Below are 19,365 nucleotides of genomic sequence, written 5' to 3'. Positions count from 1 at the left end.
CATTACATTACTTATCCTGTACTGATCCTGAGTTATATCCTGTATTATACTCCAGAGCTGTACTCACTATTCTGCTGGTGAGGTCACTGTGCACATACATTACATTACTTATCCTGTACTGATCCTGAGTTATATCCTGTATTATACTCCAGAGCTGTACTCACTATTCTGCTGGTGAGGTCACTGTGCACATACATTACATTACTTATCCTGTACTGATCCTGAGTTATATCGTGTATTATACTCCAGAGCTGTACTCACTATTCTGCTGGTGAGGTCACTGTGCACATACATTACATTACTTATCCTGTACTGATCCTGAGTTATATCCTGCATTATACTCCAGAGCTGTACTCATTATTCTGCTGTGAGGTCACTGTGTACATACATTACATTACTTATCCTGTACTGATCCTGAGTTATATCCTGTATTATACTCCAGAGCTGTACTCACTATTCTGCTGGTGAGGTCACTGTGCACATACATTACATTACTTATCCTGTACTGATCCTGAGTTATATCCTGCATTATATTCCAGAGCTGCACTCACTATTCTGCTGGTGGGATCACTGTGTACATACATTACATTACTTATCCTGTACTGATCCTGAGTTATATCCTGCATTATACTCCAGAGCTGCACTCACTATTCTGCTGGTGGGGTCACTGTGCACATACATTACATTACTTATCCTGTACTGATCCTGAGTTATATCCTGCATTATACTCCAGAGCTGTACTCTCTATTCTGCTGGTGGAGTTATTGTGCACATGAATTACTCACCCTGTATTATTCTCCAGAGCTGAACTGTTCTGTTGGTTCAGTCACTGTTTCCTTATATTATAACATGTATCCTGTAGTTACAGCCTGTATTAGGGTACGTTCACAAGAGCGGATTTACAGCGTATTTTATGCTGCAGATCCGCTGGTGAAGGCCCGCTCTATGCTGTCTTTACATGTGCCTGCTCATAGCGGCAATACGCCGCTACAAGCAGACACACTGCGATGTGCGAGTTGCAGTATACTCGCACATCGCGGGAGCTCTGTGCATAGCTCAGAGCAGGGAGAGTGGTCGCGATGTGCGAGTATGCCGCGCATATCCTTGCAGTGTGACTGCTTGTGGCGGCGTATTGCCGCTACGAACAGACACATGTAAAGACAGCATAGAGCGGGCCTTCACCAGCGGATCTGCAGCGTACAATCCACTGTAAATTCGCTCGTGTGCACGTACCCTCCAGAGCTGTATTTACAATTCTTCTGATTGCTAATGAAATCAATGCTTGTCAATAGACAGGTCACTTACTATAATGTAGTGGAACTGTTTATTCCTTAGAGTATTATACAGCGCCTTGTACAAACACATATCTTCATAGATTATAAATCATTATAGCAAGCTCAGTGCAGACACTGAAAAAGCAAGGGTTGCTTGGAGATTTCTGCTCTGAAGCCTGCAGAATTGCGACTGTAGCTCTAATCCTGGAACAGCCCCTTTTTAGACCCTTTGGTCCTCACTTGTGGAGCCTTTTGCATAATTAATAACTATAGACAGGACATTGCTCCCTCAGGTGCTCTTCTCACTTTGTCACTGAATTAAATTTATACAACAAGGAAATTCATCACCTGGCAGGGAGCGGAGCCAAATGTGCACTGTGTATTGTGGGTAAAAGTCCTTGTGAGAAATCACTACACTGTGAAGCCAGACAGAGCATCCATCATACCACAGACAGGAAGGATCCTATGTAAATATTTACTACATCCTTTATATTTATTTTAAAGCGATGTTCCCCAACCTGTGGATTGCCAGCTGTTGGGAAAACTACAACCACAATAATGATGGGTGTTTTAGATGAGCAACAGCTGGTGAGCCACACAATTGGGAAGCACTGCCTTAAAGGGGTTATCCAGCCAAACATAAGTTATTCCCAGGAGAAACCGGGGGTCTCCAGAATCGAAAATCATACATTTACGGTTTGGAGAAACTTTGTACTCCTATAGATACTATTAACTGCTTGTTGACAACAACAAGAATCAACAAAAAAAAGCAGCACACCATAAAAGTGCACACCCAAATATCAAGGGAAAATATAATAGTCTTTATTGTATAATCACAAAAACAAAGCTAATCAGACAGACATTTAATAAGGCCCAAAACCATACCACAACAGGGGGAGCCACAAGGACCCCTCCAAGGGCACCTGCACTATCTGCAATATATTGCACTATCCCTACACAATAATCATAATTATTGTAGTGCTGGGCCAGTAGGGATAGTACAGGTGCCCTTGGAGGGGTCCTTGTGGCTCCCCCTGTTGTGGTATGGCCTTTGGGCCTTTTTAAATGTCTGTCTGATTATCTTTTGTTTTTTGTGATTATACAATAAAGATTATTATATTTTCCCTTGATATTTGGGTGTGCACTTTTATGGTGTGCTGCTTTTTCTTGTTGATTTATGTGTTTACTGGTACATTTGGTAGCAGAGTCCATTATTAGATTGAGCCCACTTACTGCTTATGTAAGCAGCTGTCCATGACCTCTAAAAATACATTGGGGGCTTTATCAAGAGGGTGGAATCTTTGTACATGCGCTAAATTTACTAAATGGTGCAGGGCTTGTAAGAAAAATATGGTGCTGGGACACATTTTTAACTTCAGCACTCTGTGTGTGGTGCCTCTTCTGCACTGTTTTAACCCTTGCACCAAAATGTGCAACGTTTTAAGATGCCATTCAGTCAGTTTTGTAAGCTAGGTCAGGGCTGGTGTAGTTTTGCAACAAACTGAGGGGTTTCTGACAGATTGTGCGAGAAATCTCTATGGTAAATTCATGATCACAAAGAGTTAACCAGACTATGGCATAGCTACACAACTTAAATAAAAACTTCTAAAGCGAAAGTCGCCATGAAAAGTTCCCAAACAGAAACTAAGACAAATTAACACGACAAAAACTGGGTAAAACCAATGATAAATTCCCCCAATGACCCAAATCAACTCAAGAATGGTTTGATAAGAATTGTGTTTTGTTTAAATACGCAATGTCATTTCAACAAACTTTACATAGATCAATAGTACAAGGGAATATAGGAAACTTTGTAATATATCTTAATTGAAAATGCTTCTTTCTCCCGTTATCAAGCTTCTTGTCATTAACTAATTTAATTTATTTATTTTATTGTTTGTAACCAAAATAAATAACCTGAAATACATTTGCAGGGAGAAATTGGTACTCCGGTGGAAAAAAAAATGTTTTCAGATCAACCAGTGCCAGAAAGTTATACAGATCTGTATAATACGTCTATTTAAAAATCTTAATCCTTCCAGTACTTATTAGCTGCTGTGTACTACAAAGGAAGTGGTGTAGTTCTTTCCAGTCTGATCACAGTGCTCTCTTCTGACACCTCTGTCCATGTCAGGAACTGTCCAGAGCAGAAGCAAAGCACAAAGAAAAACTCCTTCTCTGGACAGTTCCTGACATGGACAGAGGTGTCAGCAGAGAGCACTGTGGTCAGCACTGAAAAGAACTACACTACTCCCTCTTTAGTATACAGCAGCTGATAAGTACTGGAAGGATTAAGATTTTTTAAATAGAAGTAATTTACAAATCTGTTTTAACTTTCTTACACCAGTTGATTTAAAAAAAGAAAAAAAAAAAAAAGAAAATGTTTTCCACCGGAGTACCCCTTTACATTTTATTTACACCTACAGGAAATGTTTGGTAACTGCTAGGGGATTTCAGTTTATTAAATTCAGGGGTTAATTTGCATTTCTCCCTGCACTGTACATGTTTCCTTATTGGGGGGTAATGTGTGTGGTGGTAATGTGTATGTGCACCAGATTTATTGAATAGTTGTATGGCATGTAATAAATATGATACTGCACACATTTTTATTGAAAGTAAACTTCATTACACCACTCTGTATAGTTCCTTCTCAGCAACTTTTTAACCCGTTGTGAATTTTTTTTTCTCGACTTTTTAAAATGCTGTCCACAACCAATTTTGTAAGGGCTCACATTAAAGGGGTGTTCCGGGCAAAAACATTTTATCCCCTATCCAAAGGATAGAGGATAAGATGTCTGATCACGGGGGGGGGGGGGGGGGCTGCTGCTGAGACCCCCCGAGATCTCCCTGCAGCACCCGCATCTCCAGTTTCAGAAACCTCTGGGTTTCCGGGACTGGGGAAGTGACCTCACGCCACACCCCATCCATTCATGTCTATGGGAGGGGGGCGTGACGGCAGTCACGCCCCCCTCCCATAGACATGAATGGAGGGGGTGTGGCGTGAGGTCACTTCCCCAGTCCCGGAAACCCGGAGGTTTCTGAAACTGGAGATGCGGGTGCTGCAGGGAGATCTCGGGGGGTCTCAGCAGCAGCCCCCCCCCCCCTTGATCAGACATCTTATCCCCTATCCTTTGGAAAGTAGATAAAATGTTTTTGCCCGGAACACCCCTTTAAGTTCTTTGCCTTCATGGACCTCAGCCAGAAAGGCCGTCAGAACAGGAAGTGTTTAGGGAAGAACAAAATAGTGCATGCACTATTTTTTTTTTCCAGTAAACTACCGGATCCCCGACGGACCTCATTCAAGTCAGTGGGATCCATTTGTACCTGGTGGTGACTCGGTAGAGTCAGTTATGCTCTGACCAGTTTTTGGGGTCTTTCGGTGCAAAAAAAAAAGAGCCCAGAACGGGTCGGAGCACAACGGCAATGTGAATCTAGCCTTAGCCAGGTCTGGGCTGTTGACTTTTGACTTTTCTATGAAAAAAAAAGTTGCACTTTATAAATGACCTAGCACTCCAATGTGAAAAGCCAAATGCGTGTACCAAAGTCCTTTTTAGTCAAAATTACAACAGACATTTATTTTATTGTTTTATTTATTCATTAATTAATTTAATGTATTTATTTACAGTTGGGGTGTACAACTTTGACAAGGCCAAGCAGTGCATTGGTGTCATGACCATTGAAATAGACTTCTTGCAGAAAAAAAATGTTGACTCCAACCCTTATGACACGGACAAGATGGCTGGAGAGTTTATACAACAGTTCAATAACCAGGCCTTCTCTGTGGGGCAGCAGGTAAGAACCTTCCCAAATTGTTCAAATGAACCTCAAATGCTGACCATGCATTACCTCTACAGTGGGGGCTGCAGGTGAAATGTAGTATTACATTTTGGCCATTTAGATAAGTGGGTTGTTAGCAGCTCTCCTCTAGTGATCACTCTAGTATGTGGGTTGTGCTGGATATTGCAGTTCACGCTATTGTAGTCAGTAAGGGTACGCTGCAATACCTCACACAACCTGTAGGCAATTGTGAACCTGTTTCTGGTAGCAGCCATGGTTTTCTAATCCGGTAAAATCTCTTCCTCCATTTATTTCTCTTGCATTGAATATCTCCTCTGCAGCTGGTGTTCTCCTTCAATGATAAGCTTTTTGGACTGCTGGTAAAAGACATTGAAGCAATGGATCCTTCCATCTTGAAAGGAGAGCAGTCCAGTGGAAAGAAGCAGAAGGTACAACTGATGTGTTTGTGACCTCCTCAGTATATGATCTATAATCATGAAGTGGCTGTGGGATCTCTAAACTTGTCTACTGATGTCATATCCTATAAATAGTTAGTGTTCAACTGAATAGTAGCTGGATAAATCTGTATGCAGTGAGTACACCCTGGTGGTGGCTGCGGGTAATCTATGTGGCAAACAGGAAGACATTCAGTGCACCTACAGCCTCAAAGCAGTCATGTTCCCCCAGCTTTCTTAGGTTCGCCAAGTCTCTGATTGGCCCATCGGGGAGCCAGTGAATTCCCTGACGGGCCCAGAATGAACAATTGGGCCTCTGTGTTTAGAAGCTAGACAAGTTAAATTCCACCAAAAGCTCCCCAAAACCCCCACCCACAGGTTTAAAGGGGTACTCCGCCCCTAGACATCTTATCCCCTATCCAAAGGATGGGGGATAAGATGTCAGATCGCCGGGGTCCCGCTGCTGGGGACCCCGGGGATCGCTGCTGCAGCACCCCGCTATCATTACTGTGCAGAGCGAGATCGCTCTGCACGTAATGACGGGCAATACAGGGGCCGGAGCATCGTTACGTCACGGCTCCGCCCCTCGTGATGTCACGGCCCGCCCGCGTCAATACAAGTCTATGGGAGGGGGCGTGGCGGTCGTCACGCCCACTGCCATAGACTTGCATTAAGGGGACAGGCCGTGATGTCATGAGGGGCGGAGCCATGACGTCACGCTGCTCCGGCCCCTGTATCGCCCGTCATTACGCACAGAGCGAACTCTCTTTGCACAGTAATGATGGGGGGGTGCCGCAGCGACGATCCACGGGGTCCCCAGTAGCGGGACCGTGGCGATCTAACATCTTATCTCCTATCCTTTGGATAGGGGATAAGATGCCAGGGGAGGAGTATCCCTTTAATACTCTAATTTAGTGATTTAAAATCATTATTTTTATTAAATATTCTTCTATTATATAAAATAAGCTATAAATTTATGGAATTCATGCATTAAAAATTAACTGTACAATAAAGTTATACTGTTATTTGTACCAGAAGGTGCATGCAGTGAGATTGAGCCCAAAATGCAAAAGCAGTTTTCCCATTACTACCTAAAAAGGAAGTGAAACTGAATCAATAAATATGTGCCATAAATATGGGAAAAAAAATATATGGCTAGGTTATGGCTATTGAAATGCTGTGATGAAAAACCTGTGGAATATGCATTTACAGCATCATGATGGCATAAAGATAGTGGTTCATAAGTTAAAGGGGTACTCCGTGTGACGTCATGCCTCCGCCCCCGTGTGACATGACGCTCCGCCCATGCTCACGAACGCGCTTCGGGGACTGATTATAAACGGGGTGCCGCGTGCAAGATCACGGGGGTCCCCAGCGGCGGGACTCCTGCGATCAGGCATCTTATCCCTATCCTTTGGATAGGGGATAAGCTGTCTAAGCAACGGAGTACCCCTTTAATGGTGGCTCCCAGAGTCATTTCTACTGGGGGGACCTAGGCACAGAGTCATACATTGTGTACGTCAATAGGAACTGTCACTGTGCGTCATCTGTAATTCCTGTTATTAATAGATCCTTCAACAATATGTCAGTGGGAACTACCTGAGGATTAGACTGGTTGGATTTTATGCTTGTGTCCCACCAAATAAGCTGTGCCAGTGAGGTCTGGTAGCCGCATATTGCCACTATCTGTTTATAGGGTTCATACTAAGAACAGTTACCTATGGCTGTCTTATTCCGAATAGCCTCAATAGCTCATTCCACTTGTTCTTTCCTATTCTGCAGATTGAGGCGGGTCTGGTTGTGGGCAACAGTCAGGTGGTGTTTGAAAAGGCCGACAGCTCCTTACTAAACCTCACCGGTGAGTTGTAATTGTACCATCATGGCTTTCATTATGTTCCTAATCGTACAACTTAACAAAATGTGGTAAAGCTGTGACAGAATTATATTGTAGAATTCCCATGTAATAAAGTGTTGGCATTTCACAAAGTTATGTCATCACTTTATGATCTGTAAGGTTTTGACCTAGAGCTGGGCGGTATGGGCAAAAATGTGTATCACAGTATTTTTGTAACTTATGGCGGTTCCACGGTATATAACGGTATTTCTTTCACCCCCCAAATCAACCGCCGTCGCTTTTCTGCTCCCCCTTCCCCCCCCCCCCCCAAAATCACTGTTCTGCTCCCCCCCCCCAATTAATTATCTACCCAGCGGGGTACTACTCGCATATGTCACCCGCAAGCACTGCCCTCCTCCTCTTTGTTGGGGGCCATCGGCGCTGGAACTCAATACTGTACGCCAGTGGTCTCCAACCTGCGGACCTCCAGATGTTGCAAAGCCGGCTTCTTACATGACATTGAGCTCAGCCTATCACTGGCCGGGGCGGAACATCGCTGCGGCCGGTGATAGGCTGACGGCTCTCAGATGTTCACGTCCCCAGCGTAAGGCCGACGTAGGTAAGATAGTCTATTTTCTGTATCTTTTGCAGCCCAGGCATAGGGATACAGCGTACAGCAGTGGTCTCCAACCTGCGGACCTCCAGCTGTTGCAAAACTACAACTCCCAGCATGCCCGGACAGCCGTTGGCTGTCCGGGCATGCTAGGAGTTGTAGTTTTGTAACAGCTGGAGGTCCGCAGGCTGGAGACCACTGGCGTACAGTATAGAGTTCCAACGCCGGTGGCCCCCAACAAAGAGGAGGAGGGCAGTGCTTGCGGGTGACATATGTAAGTAGTACCCCGCTGGGCTGATAATTAATTGGGGGGGGGGGAGCAGAGCAGCGCTGGCGGGTAACATGATTTGGGGGGAGCAGAACAGCGCTGGCGGGTCACATATGATTAGTTCCCCGATGTGGTGACAGCACTGCGCTGGGTTGACAATGCATTCCCGAAGGGGAGGGGCCCAACCAGTATTGCAGTATGGGAAAAATTCATATCCTGCAGCACAAAAATTTCGGTATTCGGTATACCGCCCAGCCCTATTTTGACCTCAGGCACCCCACCCAATCCTGAGACTAAAGACACATTGCTAGTGTAGTGTTGAGTTGCCTTTGTTTTTCCCTGCACAGTGGCACCCTGGTCATCTTGCTGTGCAGAGAATTGCACTGTGACCCCATTAAAGTAAATGGAACTTTCTGCAGCTCCTTGCGTAGTTAGTAGGCGGATGCCTCTGTGCACTGAAAACGTACGAGGAGCCACCACTGCAGCTCCTTCACTTTCAGGATTATGTCGGATCTCAGACCCCCATTGATCGCTTATATAATAGGGAAAATGTAATACTTTTTAGAACTGCACACTGGTATACTGAGAAGGACTGCAGTTAATATGCTGGAGGGCAGCCTCAAATATATTGTGTAGGATTAGGAAAACATGGCTGCTCTTTATTTGCTTAAATTGACCAGTAAGTGGCAGTGTTAACACATAATCGTGAAATGTGGTGCTGCATAGAAGTGGTAACTGACAGAAGAGGGCAGCATGTCTGACATGACCTGAACAGTAGACCCCTTTTCATAAAAAATCCACCATTACCTTCCTAGAGTTTGAATGGCAAATCTGTTTATACGGTGATGTGAAACTGGTGGTTATATTGCTGTATTATAAGGCTGCAATACCATTCACGTGTTTCCCCAAATCGTAGGAGAAAACCACTTCCTAAGCTCTAAGGCCAATTTCAGATAAGTTTTATATATACAGACGCAAGCCTCGGCCATGATTCTAATGACCCTCACTGAAAGCATCATAGGAATCATAGATCTGCAGTCCAGCTGGGACTTGAATCTGTATTATTGAAGCAAGCATGCGTCTGTATGTCTAAAACTGACCTAATGGTAGCTAGATGATATGCTACTCAGCTTTCCCAAAATCAGATATAATGAAAATATGCCTTGATGATTTAAGACATTTAGCATTTATATTGTATCTGTGGGATAGAGGATAAATGTTAGATCAGTAGGGGTTTATCTGCTGACACCTCCACCAGTCACTAGAAATGGGCACTCCAATATCCTGTCCCTTTCCTGCAGTACAACTGCAATAGTTAAAATGGTAAAACCATGCATGCTGACACTCCATACGAGTCTATAGACTGCCTATTATACTTTAGTTGTCAAGCCAATGAGATCCTAAAACATTATGCAATTTCCAGCTGCTACAGCACTGAACACTGTTGCTGGATTAGCAGAAATTTGTGGTTATTGGCTTCTGAGTCCTTTATATCTATTGGAGCTATGTATGAATCGCAGGGAGCAATTATTCTATTTATTGGCTGATATGAATTGACCCTGGACAAAAAATGCTCCCAGAAATTTTGAAGAAAAGAACCTGTTCTCCTAGAGACTTGTCAAAAGTTTTGGTCAGTCGGGGTCTGATTGTCCAGATCCTGACCAGTCTGCAGAACGGGCAGGGAGAGAAGCACATTGCTGAGCATGTGGCTGCTCTCTGTGCACATGACCAAGATGGTCTCATAGGTTTACATTGGGAGTCTGTGTCTGTCACTTGGCACAGTGTGGAGAGAGAGAATGAGTTTAATGCAATTTTTTTCCATGCCTGTTCTAAGTGATCAAAACTTTCCACATGTAACTACAGCATGTCAACATTTTTAAAGGGACAGTGCCCATTTAATGTTTGAGCTAATGCTTTCTAAAATGTTCTGCTTTGTCCTCTCCAGATCTCTGTGTGTATGCTATTGTTGATCGGTGTCTCCAATTTTTAATACATAGGCAAATCAAAGACCAAGCAAGGTCGCCAGTCTATTATCAACCCAGACTGGAACTTTGAGAAGATGGGGATTGGTGGTCTGGACACAGAGTTCTCTGACATCTTCAGACGAGCCTTCGCTTCAAGGGTCTTCCCACCAGAGATTGTGGAACAGATGGGTGAGTTCTGCCAAAAAAGAATAGCCTAATGGAATCAGCAGAATCAATCACAAGTATGGCAAAGGGAAATCAGCAGCAGGATCAGTCTGTCAGACTCTACTGTTCTATGGCTATGGCAAAGAGGCACATAGATTGGCTACAAGTGGCATATTGTATAAGAGGGTCACCAACTGGAATGATCATTGTATGAAGCGGTTAATTTCATATCAAGATATATATAAATAAGGACTGTGACAAACTTAGGGGTTACTCACTCACTGGTATCGCTATCTCCAGCATCTCAGATGGTTGACACACCATCAATTGCAGTCCAAACACAGCAATGTTTTTTTAAACTTGCCTCAGCCAGATGTATACTTCGACAAAAGCAAACATTGGCAACTATACGCACATTAGACAAAAACCGGCTGAGCGCTAACTAATACAGGACAGGATCTCTAACTATTAGTTTTGAGCCTACTCCTCCATAGCACATGCTGCCTGCCATGTCTCACCAGACTTTGGTTTCCTCCAGGCTGCAGCCCAAACAGGCCTGGTCTAAAATGTGTCTCACATTAGGAGTCCATCCCTGAGAGAACAAGCCTTCTCCTCACAGAGGTCTCTTGGTGGATTCTAATGAGTCTAACCAACTCCTAGCTGGAAGGTAATGCAGCCGAAGTTGAAGCTGCTCTTCCTAACGTTAACATCCAGCTCTTGTATTGGGGCTTTAGATTCATCCTTAAGAGAAAAGCCTGCTTTCTTTATTTTAGTGGCATATCTATGCTACTTCAACAGCGGTATTGCCACAGGGCATATTAATATATCTCTAGAAAGAATAACAGAGGAACTCTAGTAAGTGTAAGGGTTCATGACCTAGCCATAAAAAGTGTATAAGCGACAATTAAAGAGGATCTGGCACATTGGTTTTAGTAAATACTTTAGTAAATAGAAAGGCAACAATAGAGCTCATTTGGCACTGCGTTGATTCAGGAGATCTGATATATGGGCTGGGGTGGTTCTTGCAATTAGGTGGTGGCGGTGCTCTGGCTAGAAACAGTATGCAACAGTTTGTGTTCATAAGAAGAAAGGAAAAGCCGGCAACTCACCAATGTCCATCTTCAAGCTTTTATTCCAGCATATATACTGACATATGTCATGGGGGAGAGGGGAAAAGAAGCAGGGGGGTACAAAGGCAAAAAAGCTCAGTTTCGCACTTAGCAAGTGCTTCCTCCGGCATGGCTCATTGTTTTCTTGTGCTGTTTCTTTGTTATTCCTCCCAGAAATGTAAGACTGCATTGACAACTGGGTGTTACTGTTTTATGTACACTATGACACTGTCCAATCATGACTGACAGTGTCAGATTCTGTAGGGACACACCTTGTTGACAAGGGTAATGGTAACACCCCATTTGTCAATTAAGTCATATATTTCCAGAAGGGATACCAGAGTAACTGCACAATGCACAGCTGTATCCATATTCTAAACAGACTTGTCAGGAGAGCTGACTGATCTTCTTTAATGCTAGGAAGAGGCTTTCAGAGAGAACCGTACCCCTTTTTGCAAAGCAACTTAAAGGGGTATTCTCATCTGGCTGATTACCCCTCTCTCTGCTGCTGCTGTCAGCTCACACTCCCTGGTAGACAGGGCTGGAGTCGGAGGCAGGTCATTTTCTTCTGTGTCTGACCATTTCCAAGCTAAAGCACTATGGTTGCAGCTGTCAGACATGATAAATGTGCTGAGACAGGCCAAAACAGGGAGCCTGATAGCTCCAGTCACTCGTGGTGTCACCATTGTTTGAGTAAATAATTGCTCACTTTATGTTTATGTTGCTATGCTGTACACAGAGACCTGATTAATGAGATGGGAATACTACTTTAACACCCATGTGTAGTGCATACATTTCTCGATCGGCTCCATTGGGGGACACGCAGACCGTGGGTATATGCTGCTGACACTAGGAGGCTGACACTAGGCAACAAAAGAAAGTTGACCCCTCCCAGCAGGATATACCCCACCTACAGACTCTGAGTTTGGTGTCCGTAGGAGGCAGACACAGGTCTGGAGTTCTGCAGACCTGGTCTTTTATTTTCTTATTTTTTAGTTTAGGGACGTGTATGTAGATTTATTTTTATTTCTCTCTTTTCAGGTGGGGGTTCATGAGCATGGCGCTCACTGTTCCCCCATTTGCGAAGAAGGGGTACAGGCATAGAGTTATTCATTGTCAACCCTTCTTGCCACCGGTCAGTGCCTGGGGTTGCACCTTTGGGTCCAGGTCCCCCTACCTACCCTGCTTGTCTCGCTGTCTCAGCCCGGCATGATGCAGGTGTATAATAGTATAATAGCTGGCTGAAGACTTCAATAGGTAAGTTTTTTTTTTTTTAAATTCGTTTTATTGAAAAGTAAATAACTGTAGACCACAGGCCCATTAAAGTGAACATGAAGCATATCCACAGTACATAGAAAAGGGTCATGAGACCATACATCAATTTACAGAATGTAAGCGACAGGATACTCCAGGTTACATCACATGGTAAACGTCAAAGTCATAAAACACTACCCAACTGAGGTAGGGAAACTGAAAACAAAATAGAACAAGAAGGCGAACATTCGCCAAAATTAGCAATCGAATACCATCCCGCGAGGAGCACCAATACTATCACTAGTTAGTGGTACCATCAAATAACCCATGATAAATAATCCCGAAAGGCACCCACGCATCCAAAGAGGTAGAAAAAGAATCGACAAACGTACACAGAAAGAGAAACGAAGGTTAGTAGAGACCACAGATAGCAAGCATAATATCAATGTATCTTACACTGTCCCAGAGGGGGTCACAGAATACGAGCATTGAGTCAAGGGAGAGGAACACCAACCACCCCACACAGAATAAAATTTACCCGGGCACTTCCTATTTTTGTACACTATGTGTGAGAAAGGCAATGTAGCATTCACCAAAGCCTTCCATTGAGTCAGGGTAGGAGAGCCGGGGTCCATCCATTTAAGAGCAAGAGCCTTCCTGGCCAAGAACAGAGTTTCCCGCAAAAACGTACGTACGTGATGTGTCCATATCTCTTCATCTAAGATACCAAAAAGGCAGATCAAAGGATCAAGAGATAGGGAAGGTTGAGCCAGAGTAGCTAAAAAAGTGAGCACTGCACGCCAGAAAGCTGCGATATATGGGCAAGCCCAAATCAAATGCCAAAAGTCTGCCCTGGCAGCGCTACAACGATGACAGGCATCGGAGTCTGAACGACCCATTCTATTGAGCCTTAAAGGAGTAATATAACTATAGTGTATAATGTTCAATTGGATCAATTTATTATTCGCCGCCGGGGACACTAACATGTGGGAGGAAAAAATGTCCTCCCATACATCCTTAGTCAAATTAGGGATATGGGATTCCCAATGCCGGACCGCCGATACTGGATTGCGGGAGTTCTTGGCCTGAATAAGGTGCGTGTACAGGATGGACACCAGCCCCCTGGGACCCTGTGACTTCAAAACCCCGATGAGGGGAAACGCTGATATCAATGGGCTCCCAATGGGGAACTGGGCATTCAGGGCGTGTCGGAGCTGGAGGTATTTAAAAAAACTGTTTCTGGGAAGAGCATAACTGGATTGCAACTGATCAAATGAACAGAGCACATTGTCACGATATACATGCCCCAAGGTGAGCACCCCCGCGTTCTGCCAGAAGACTGGGTCCAGAGCATCGCTCACTTGAGGAAGTTGAGGATTATGCCATAGAGGGGTGTCCTCAGCGATGTCAGTATATCCATATATCCCCTTAACAGCCCGCCACACCTTTATAGCCAGCTTATGAAGTTGGAGATAAGCTCTACCACCCAGAACAGGACCATCTAGCAGCATCCTAAGGGACATTGTCGGGACAGACCTAGCTAGGGATTGTTCGGAGTCCGGCACCACATCCCCAGAGATCCAGTGCCTGATATACCGAAGTTGACCGGCCAAATAATATAAATAAAAATCAGGGAGTGACATTCCCGCCGCCAACTTGGGGCGTTGTAACGTGGTTAGCCGAATTTTAGGTCTATTGGGGCCCCAAATAAATGGTGAAAGAAGGGAGTGAAGAGAATCAAAGAAGTGTCTAGGTACAGGCACTGAGGCATGCTCCAGCGCATAAAGGCACTTAGGTAAGACAATGAGTTTAATAAGATTGATACGGCCAGCGACCGACAATGGGAGCGTGGTCCACACCCGGAACTTCGCTTTAACATAAGGAAGTAGAGTGAGTATATTGGCGGACAGGTCAAGCAAAGGATCTCTGTGAATGTGCACCCCCAAATACTTAAATGAGGAAACCACCGGGAGGCCATTCATTACCGGGGGCCAATCCCTAGACAGAAGCGGCATCACTGCAGACTTAGTCCAGTTGATGAGTAGACCAGAGAAATACCCAAATCGGTCCATGAGTGTCATGACATAAGGTAGCATCACTGTAGGGTCAGAGAGGAATAACACCATATCATCGGCATATAGGCCTATGCGCTCCTCCCGGCCCCCCGTAGACATACCTCGGAAGCCAGGATCCTGCCGAATGCGGAGGGCGAGGGGCTCCACTGCCACCGCAAACAGAAGCGGGGACAAGGGACACCCCTGACGTGTGCCCCGGCCGAGAGCAAATGGGGAGGAACATACACCATTCACCAGGATCTGGGCCTGCGGGCATCTGTACAGGAGGGACACCCATTTTCTAAAATTAGGACCAAAACCAAATTTAACAAGGGTAGCCTGCAAATAACCCCATTCCACGGAATCAAAGGCCTTGGCGGCGTCCAGCGACGCCAAAGCCCAATCTCCCCCCAGAGCGTTACCCACCTGGACAGCCGCCTGTACCCTACGGATGTTATCGGATGTGGATTTGCCAGGCATAAAGCCGGATTGATCTGGGTGAATTATGGATAGGATTACCTTATTCAATCGGTTAGCTAAAACTTTCGTAAGCACCTTATAATCCAGATTCAGCAGCGAAATGGGTCTGTAAGAACCGCACTCCACAGGATTTTTATCAGGTTTTAGGAGAACAACTATGGTTGCCTCATACATGGAGGCTGGTAGAATACCATCCTCAAATGCCCGTTCAAACATTGCAAGCAGGGAAGGAAGGAGCATGTCGGAATACCGCAAGTAAATCTCCAGTGGAAGGCCATCAGGGCCCGGAGATTTACCCTTAGTCATATCCACCATGGCATCCTGAATCTCCAGTAAGGAGAGGGGGGCCTCCAACATCATCCGATCACTATCAGATAGTACCGGAAAGTCAATACCGTCCAGGTAGGTGTCCAACTCCTCAGCACCATATTGCACCTGTGAAGAATAAAGATTAGAGTAGTATGTGGCAAAGCAACGCGCAATGTCCGCAACCCCCAACAGCTCGGACCCATCCGAGGCCATTATCTTAAGAATCGCAGGGGCAGAAGAGTTCTGCCTGACTATATGTGCTAACAGCTTACTAGATTGATTGCCATGTTCAAAGTAGAATTGTTTTGTGAAAAACAGCTTTCTATTGGCCTTCTCTGAGAGGTGCAGCATATATTGCCGCCCCGCACACAGCCATTCAACCTTATTGGCCTCGGATGAGTCCGCAACGTATCGGGCCTCCAACTCCGCACATCGTCCAGCCAGCTCCTCCTCCCGCCTAGACGCTGACTTTTTGAGAAAGGAGATAGTGGAGCGCAAACACCCCCTCAAATACGCTTTCAGTGTCTCCCATACCAGGGTGGGGGAACTCCCAGGGGAATTAGCCTCAAGAAAGACTCGAAGCTGGTCTGGAATACGGTCACAGGGGCCTATCTGTTCCAGCCAGAAAGGGTGGATTTTCCACCTCCGTGGTGAACCAGGATCTATCATGGAGACATCAAGCATTAGGGGGGAATGGTCTGATATAGCCCGCGGTTCATAGGAAACCGCGTTCAATAGGTAAGTTTCTCGGGTCAAGGTGAGTATTTCCTTCTCTTTCCTTCTCCCTCCCCTCCTCCGAAGCGACCGGAGCACAGGGGCGTCATTCATTCTCTGTCTCTCTCTCTGTCTCTCTCTGTCTCTCTGTGTCTCTCTCTCTCTCTCTCTCTCTCTCTGTCGCTCTCTGTGTGTCTCTCTCTCTCTCTCTCTCTCTGTCTCTCTCTTTCTCTCTGTCTCTCTCTCTCTGTCTCTCTCGCTCTCTCTGTGTCTCTCTCTGTGTCTCTCTCTGTCTCTCTCTCTGTCTCTCTCTCTGTCTCTCTCTCTCTCTCTCTCTCTCTCTGTCTCTCTCTCTGTCTCTCTCTCTGTGTCTGTCTCTCTGTCTCTCTCTCTGTCTCTCTCTCTGTCTCTCTCTCTGTCTCTCTGTCTGTCTGTCTGTCTGTCTGTCTGTCTCTCTGTCTGTCTGTCTCTGTCTGTCTGTCTGTCTGTCTGTCTCTCTGTCTGTCTCTCTGTCTGTCTGTCTCTTTGTCTGTCTGTCTCTCTGTCTGTCTGTCTCTCTGTCTGTCTGTCTCTCTGTCTGTCTGTCTGTCTGTCTGTCTCTCTGTCTGTCTGTCTGTCTCTCTGTCTGTCTCTCTGTCTGTCTGTCTGTCTGTCTGTCTGTCTCTGTCTGTCTGTCTGTCTCTCTGTCTGTCTCTCTGTCTGTCTGTCTCTCTGTCTGTCTGTCTCTCTGTCTGTCTGTCTCTATAGCTCTCTGTCTGTCTGTCTCTATAGCTCTCTGTCTGTCTGTCTCTATAGCTCTCTGTCTGTCTGTCTCTATAGCTCTCTGTCTGTCTGTCTCTATAGCTCTCTGTCTGTCTGTCTCTATAGCTCTCTGTCTGTCTGTCTCTATAGCTCTCTGTCTGTCTGTCTCTATAGCTCTCTGTCTGTCTGTCTCTATAGCTCTCTGTCTGTCTGTCTGTCTCTACCGAGGGCTGACTCTTCACACCGCTCCATGTGGCTCAAGGCCTGGGACACTGATGCCGCTTCCAAGAAATCTCTCACTGAGCTTCCTTTCTCTGGGACCCGACTCTACGGGAAACACCTGGAAGAGATTATCTCTGAGTCTACTGGAGGTAAGAGCTCCTTATTGCCACAGAACAAGTATCGCCATCACAATTCCCACAGGAAGTCGTCCTCCTTTCGGCCTTTTCGGTCTTTTGGCTTGGGTCGGGCAACCAGACCGGCAGCCTCACATAAGAAGCTCCTTCCTTCAAGGCCCGTCCCTCCTGGAAGTCAGCTAACCGTTCTGGACATTTTGCATCCAAGTTGGGGACCTGTAAACCTCCCTCCGCCTGAAGGGACGCCCCCAACCGAACATTCTTTTCGGGTGGGAGGTCCTTTGTCCCTATTACGGGATGACTGGTCTTCCCACGTACAGAACTATTGGGTCCAAGATGTCGTTTCCGACAGCTATCTGATCGAGTTTGCTTCCCTCCCAAGGGATCGTTTTTTTCGATCCGGCCCTCCTCACTCTCCTTCCTTGGTGGTGGCTTTTTGGGTCACGCTTCGGACCCTTCTTGCTAAGGGAGTAATCATCCCAGCTCCTCCCAAGGAGCGTTTTTCGGGGTTCTATTCCAACCTTTACGTTGTCCCCAAGAAAGGGGTTTTCGCCTGCCCAATCCTGGACCTGAAGCTCCTCCTACTCCTAATGCTCTCCACCTACTCCTGATTGATTTCCGTATGGAGTCTCTCCGTTCTGTGGTGGCATCCATGGATCAAGGGGAGTTTCTTTCCTCGGTGGATATCCGAGACGCTTACCTTCACATGCCCATTTTTCGGGCGCATTAGCGCTATCTCCGTTTCGCAGTTCTGGAGGGCCATTTTCAGTCTGTGGCTCTTCCTTTTGGCCTGGCCACGGCCCCAATGGTCTTCACCAAGGTCCTGGCTGTAGTGATCGCCATCCTGCGAGCCCGGGGTGTGTCCGTGATCCCCCTACCTGGACGACCTCATGGTCAAGGCTTCAACCAGGGCCCAGAATCAGGAGAGTCTCCGTCTCACTCTTCAAACCTTGTCCCGTTTCAGCTGGGTTGTCAATCAGGACAAGTCCAAGCTGATTCCCATCCAGTCTCTTATCTTTTTGGGACTCCAGTTCGACACAGCAACTGCCCGGATTAGGCTCCCACCGGACAAGCACCTTGCTCTGTCATCAGGAGTTTGTCTTCTCCGTCGTCCGGTTCCAGTTTCCATTTGGTTCTGCATAGAAGTCCTGGGTCGGATGGTGGCGGCCCCTCCACTGGCAGGTCATCATAACAGATGCCAGTCTCAGCGGTTGGGGGGGAATCTTCAGGGATCGGACGGTCTAGGGCCGTTGGTCCTCCCAGGAAGCTTCCCTCCCCATCAACATCCTGGAACTTTGGGCAATTTACCTTTGCCTCCTCCATTGGGAGTGCGTTCTCCAGGACTGTCCTGTTCGTGTCCAGTCGGACAACTCCACGGCTGTGGCATATGTCAATCACCAGGGTGGCACTCGCTGTCCTGCTGCGATAGCCGATGTCTCCAGGATCCTTCTCTGGGCGGAACTCAGGGTTCCCTCCATCTCGGCGATTCACATTCCGGAGCTGGAACAACGCTTGGCTGTCAGTTTCCTCAAGGGTCAGGTGTCGGCTCTCTCCATTTTCTTTCAGCATCCCCTGGTGTCCGACCCTCACATCCGCACCTTTCTGCAGGGTGTTGTTCATGCAGCTCCACCATACAGATCCCCTACTCCCCCGTGGGACCTGAATCTTGTTCTCAGTGCCTTGCAGAGTACTCCCTTCGAATCTCTCCAGGACGTTTCTCTTCGTATCCTTTCCTGGAAGGTGGCTATCCTCATTGCGGTCACGGAGCTAGCGGCTCTCTCCTGCCGTTCCCCCTACCTGGTTTTACACCAGAACAAGGTTGTTTTCCATCTGGTCCCGTCTTTTTTTGCGGGTCTCTGCCTTTAACCTTCCGTCCTTTTGTCCAGCTCCGTCCCATCCCAGGGAATGCTTGCTTTATGGTCTTGATGTGGTACGAGCCATTCGGATTTACCTTTCGGTCACTTCATCCTTTCGCCAGTGTGACTTATTTTGTGCTTA

General features: G+C 46.2%; 1 protein-coding gene across 1 annotated transcript in view; it reads left to right on the top strand.

Annotated features, from left to right (window-relative positions):
• The window catches only part of NSF (N-ethylmaleimide sensitive factor, vesicle fusing ATPase), an 87,580-nt gene that overhangs the window by 47,416 nt on the left and 20,799 nt on the right, over positions 1-19,365 (top strand). The window contains exons 5-8 of the mRNA XM_056547720.1: positions 4,900-5,066; positions 5,393-5,500; positions 7,289-7,364; positions 10,219-10,374. Coding sequence (XP_056403695.1) covers positions 4,900-5,066; positions 5,393-5,500; positions 7,289-7,364; positions 10,219-10,374 — 507 coding nt within the window. The remainder of the gene's footprint in view (positions 1-4,899; positions 5,067-5,392; positions 5,501-7,288; positions 7,365-10,218; positions 10,375-19,365) is intronic.

The sequence above is a fragment of the Hyla sarda genome, chromosome 12, assembly GCF_029499605.1.
Source record: "Hyla sarda isolate aHylSar1 chromosome 12, aHylSar1.hap1, whole genome shotgun sequence".
NCBI lineage: Eukaryota > Metazoa > Chordata > Amphibia > Anura > Hylidae > Hyla > Hyla sarda.
Note: the sequence above shows the minus strand (reverse complement) of the source record. Positions and strands in the feature narration are given on the sequence as shown.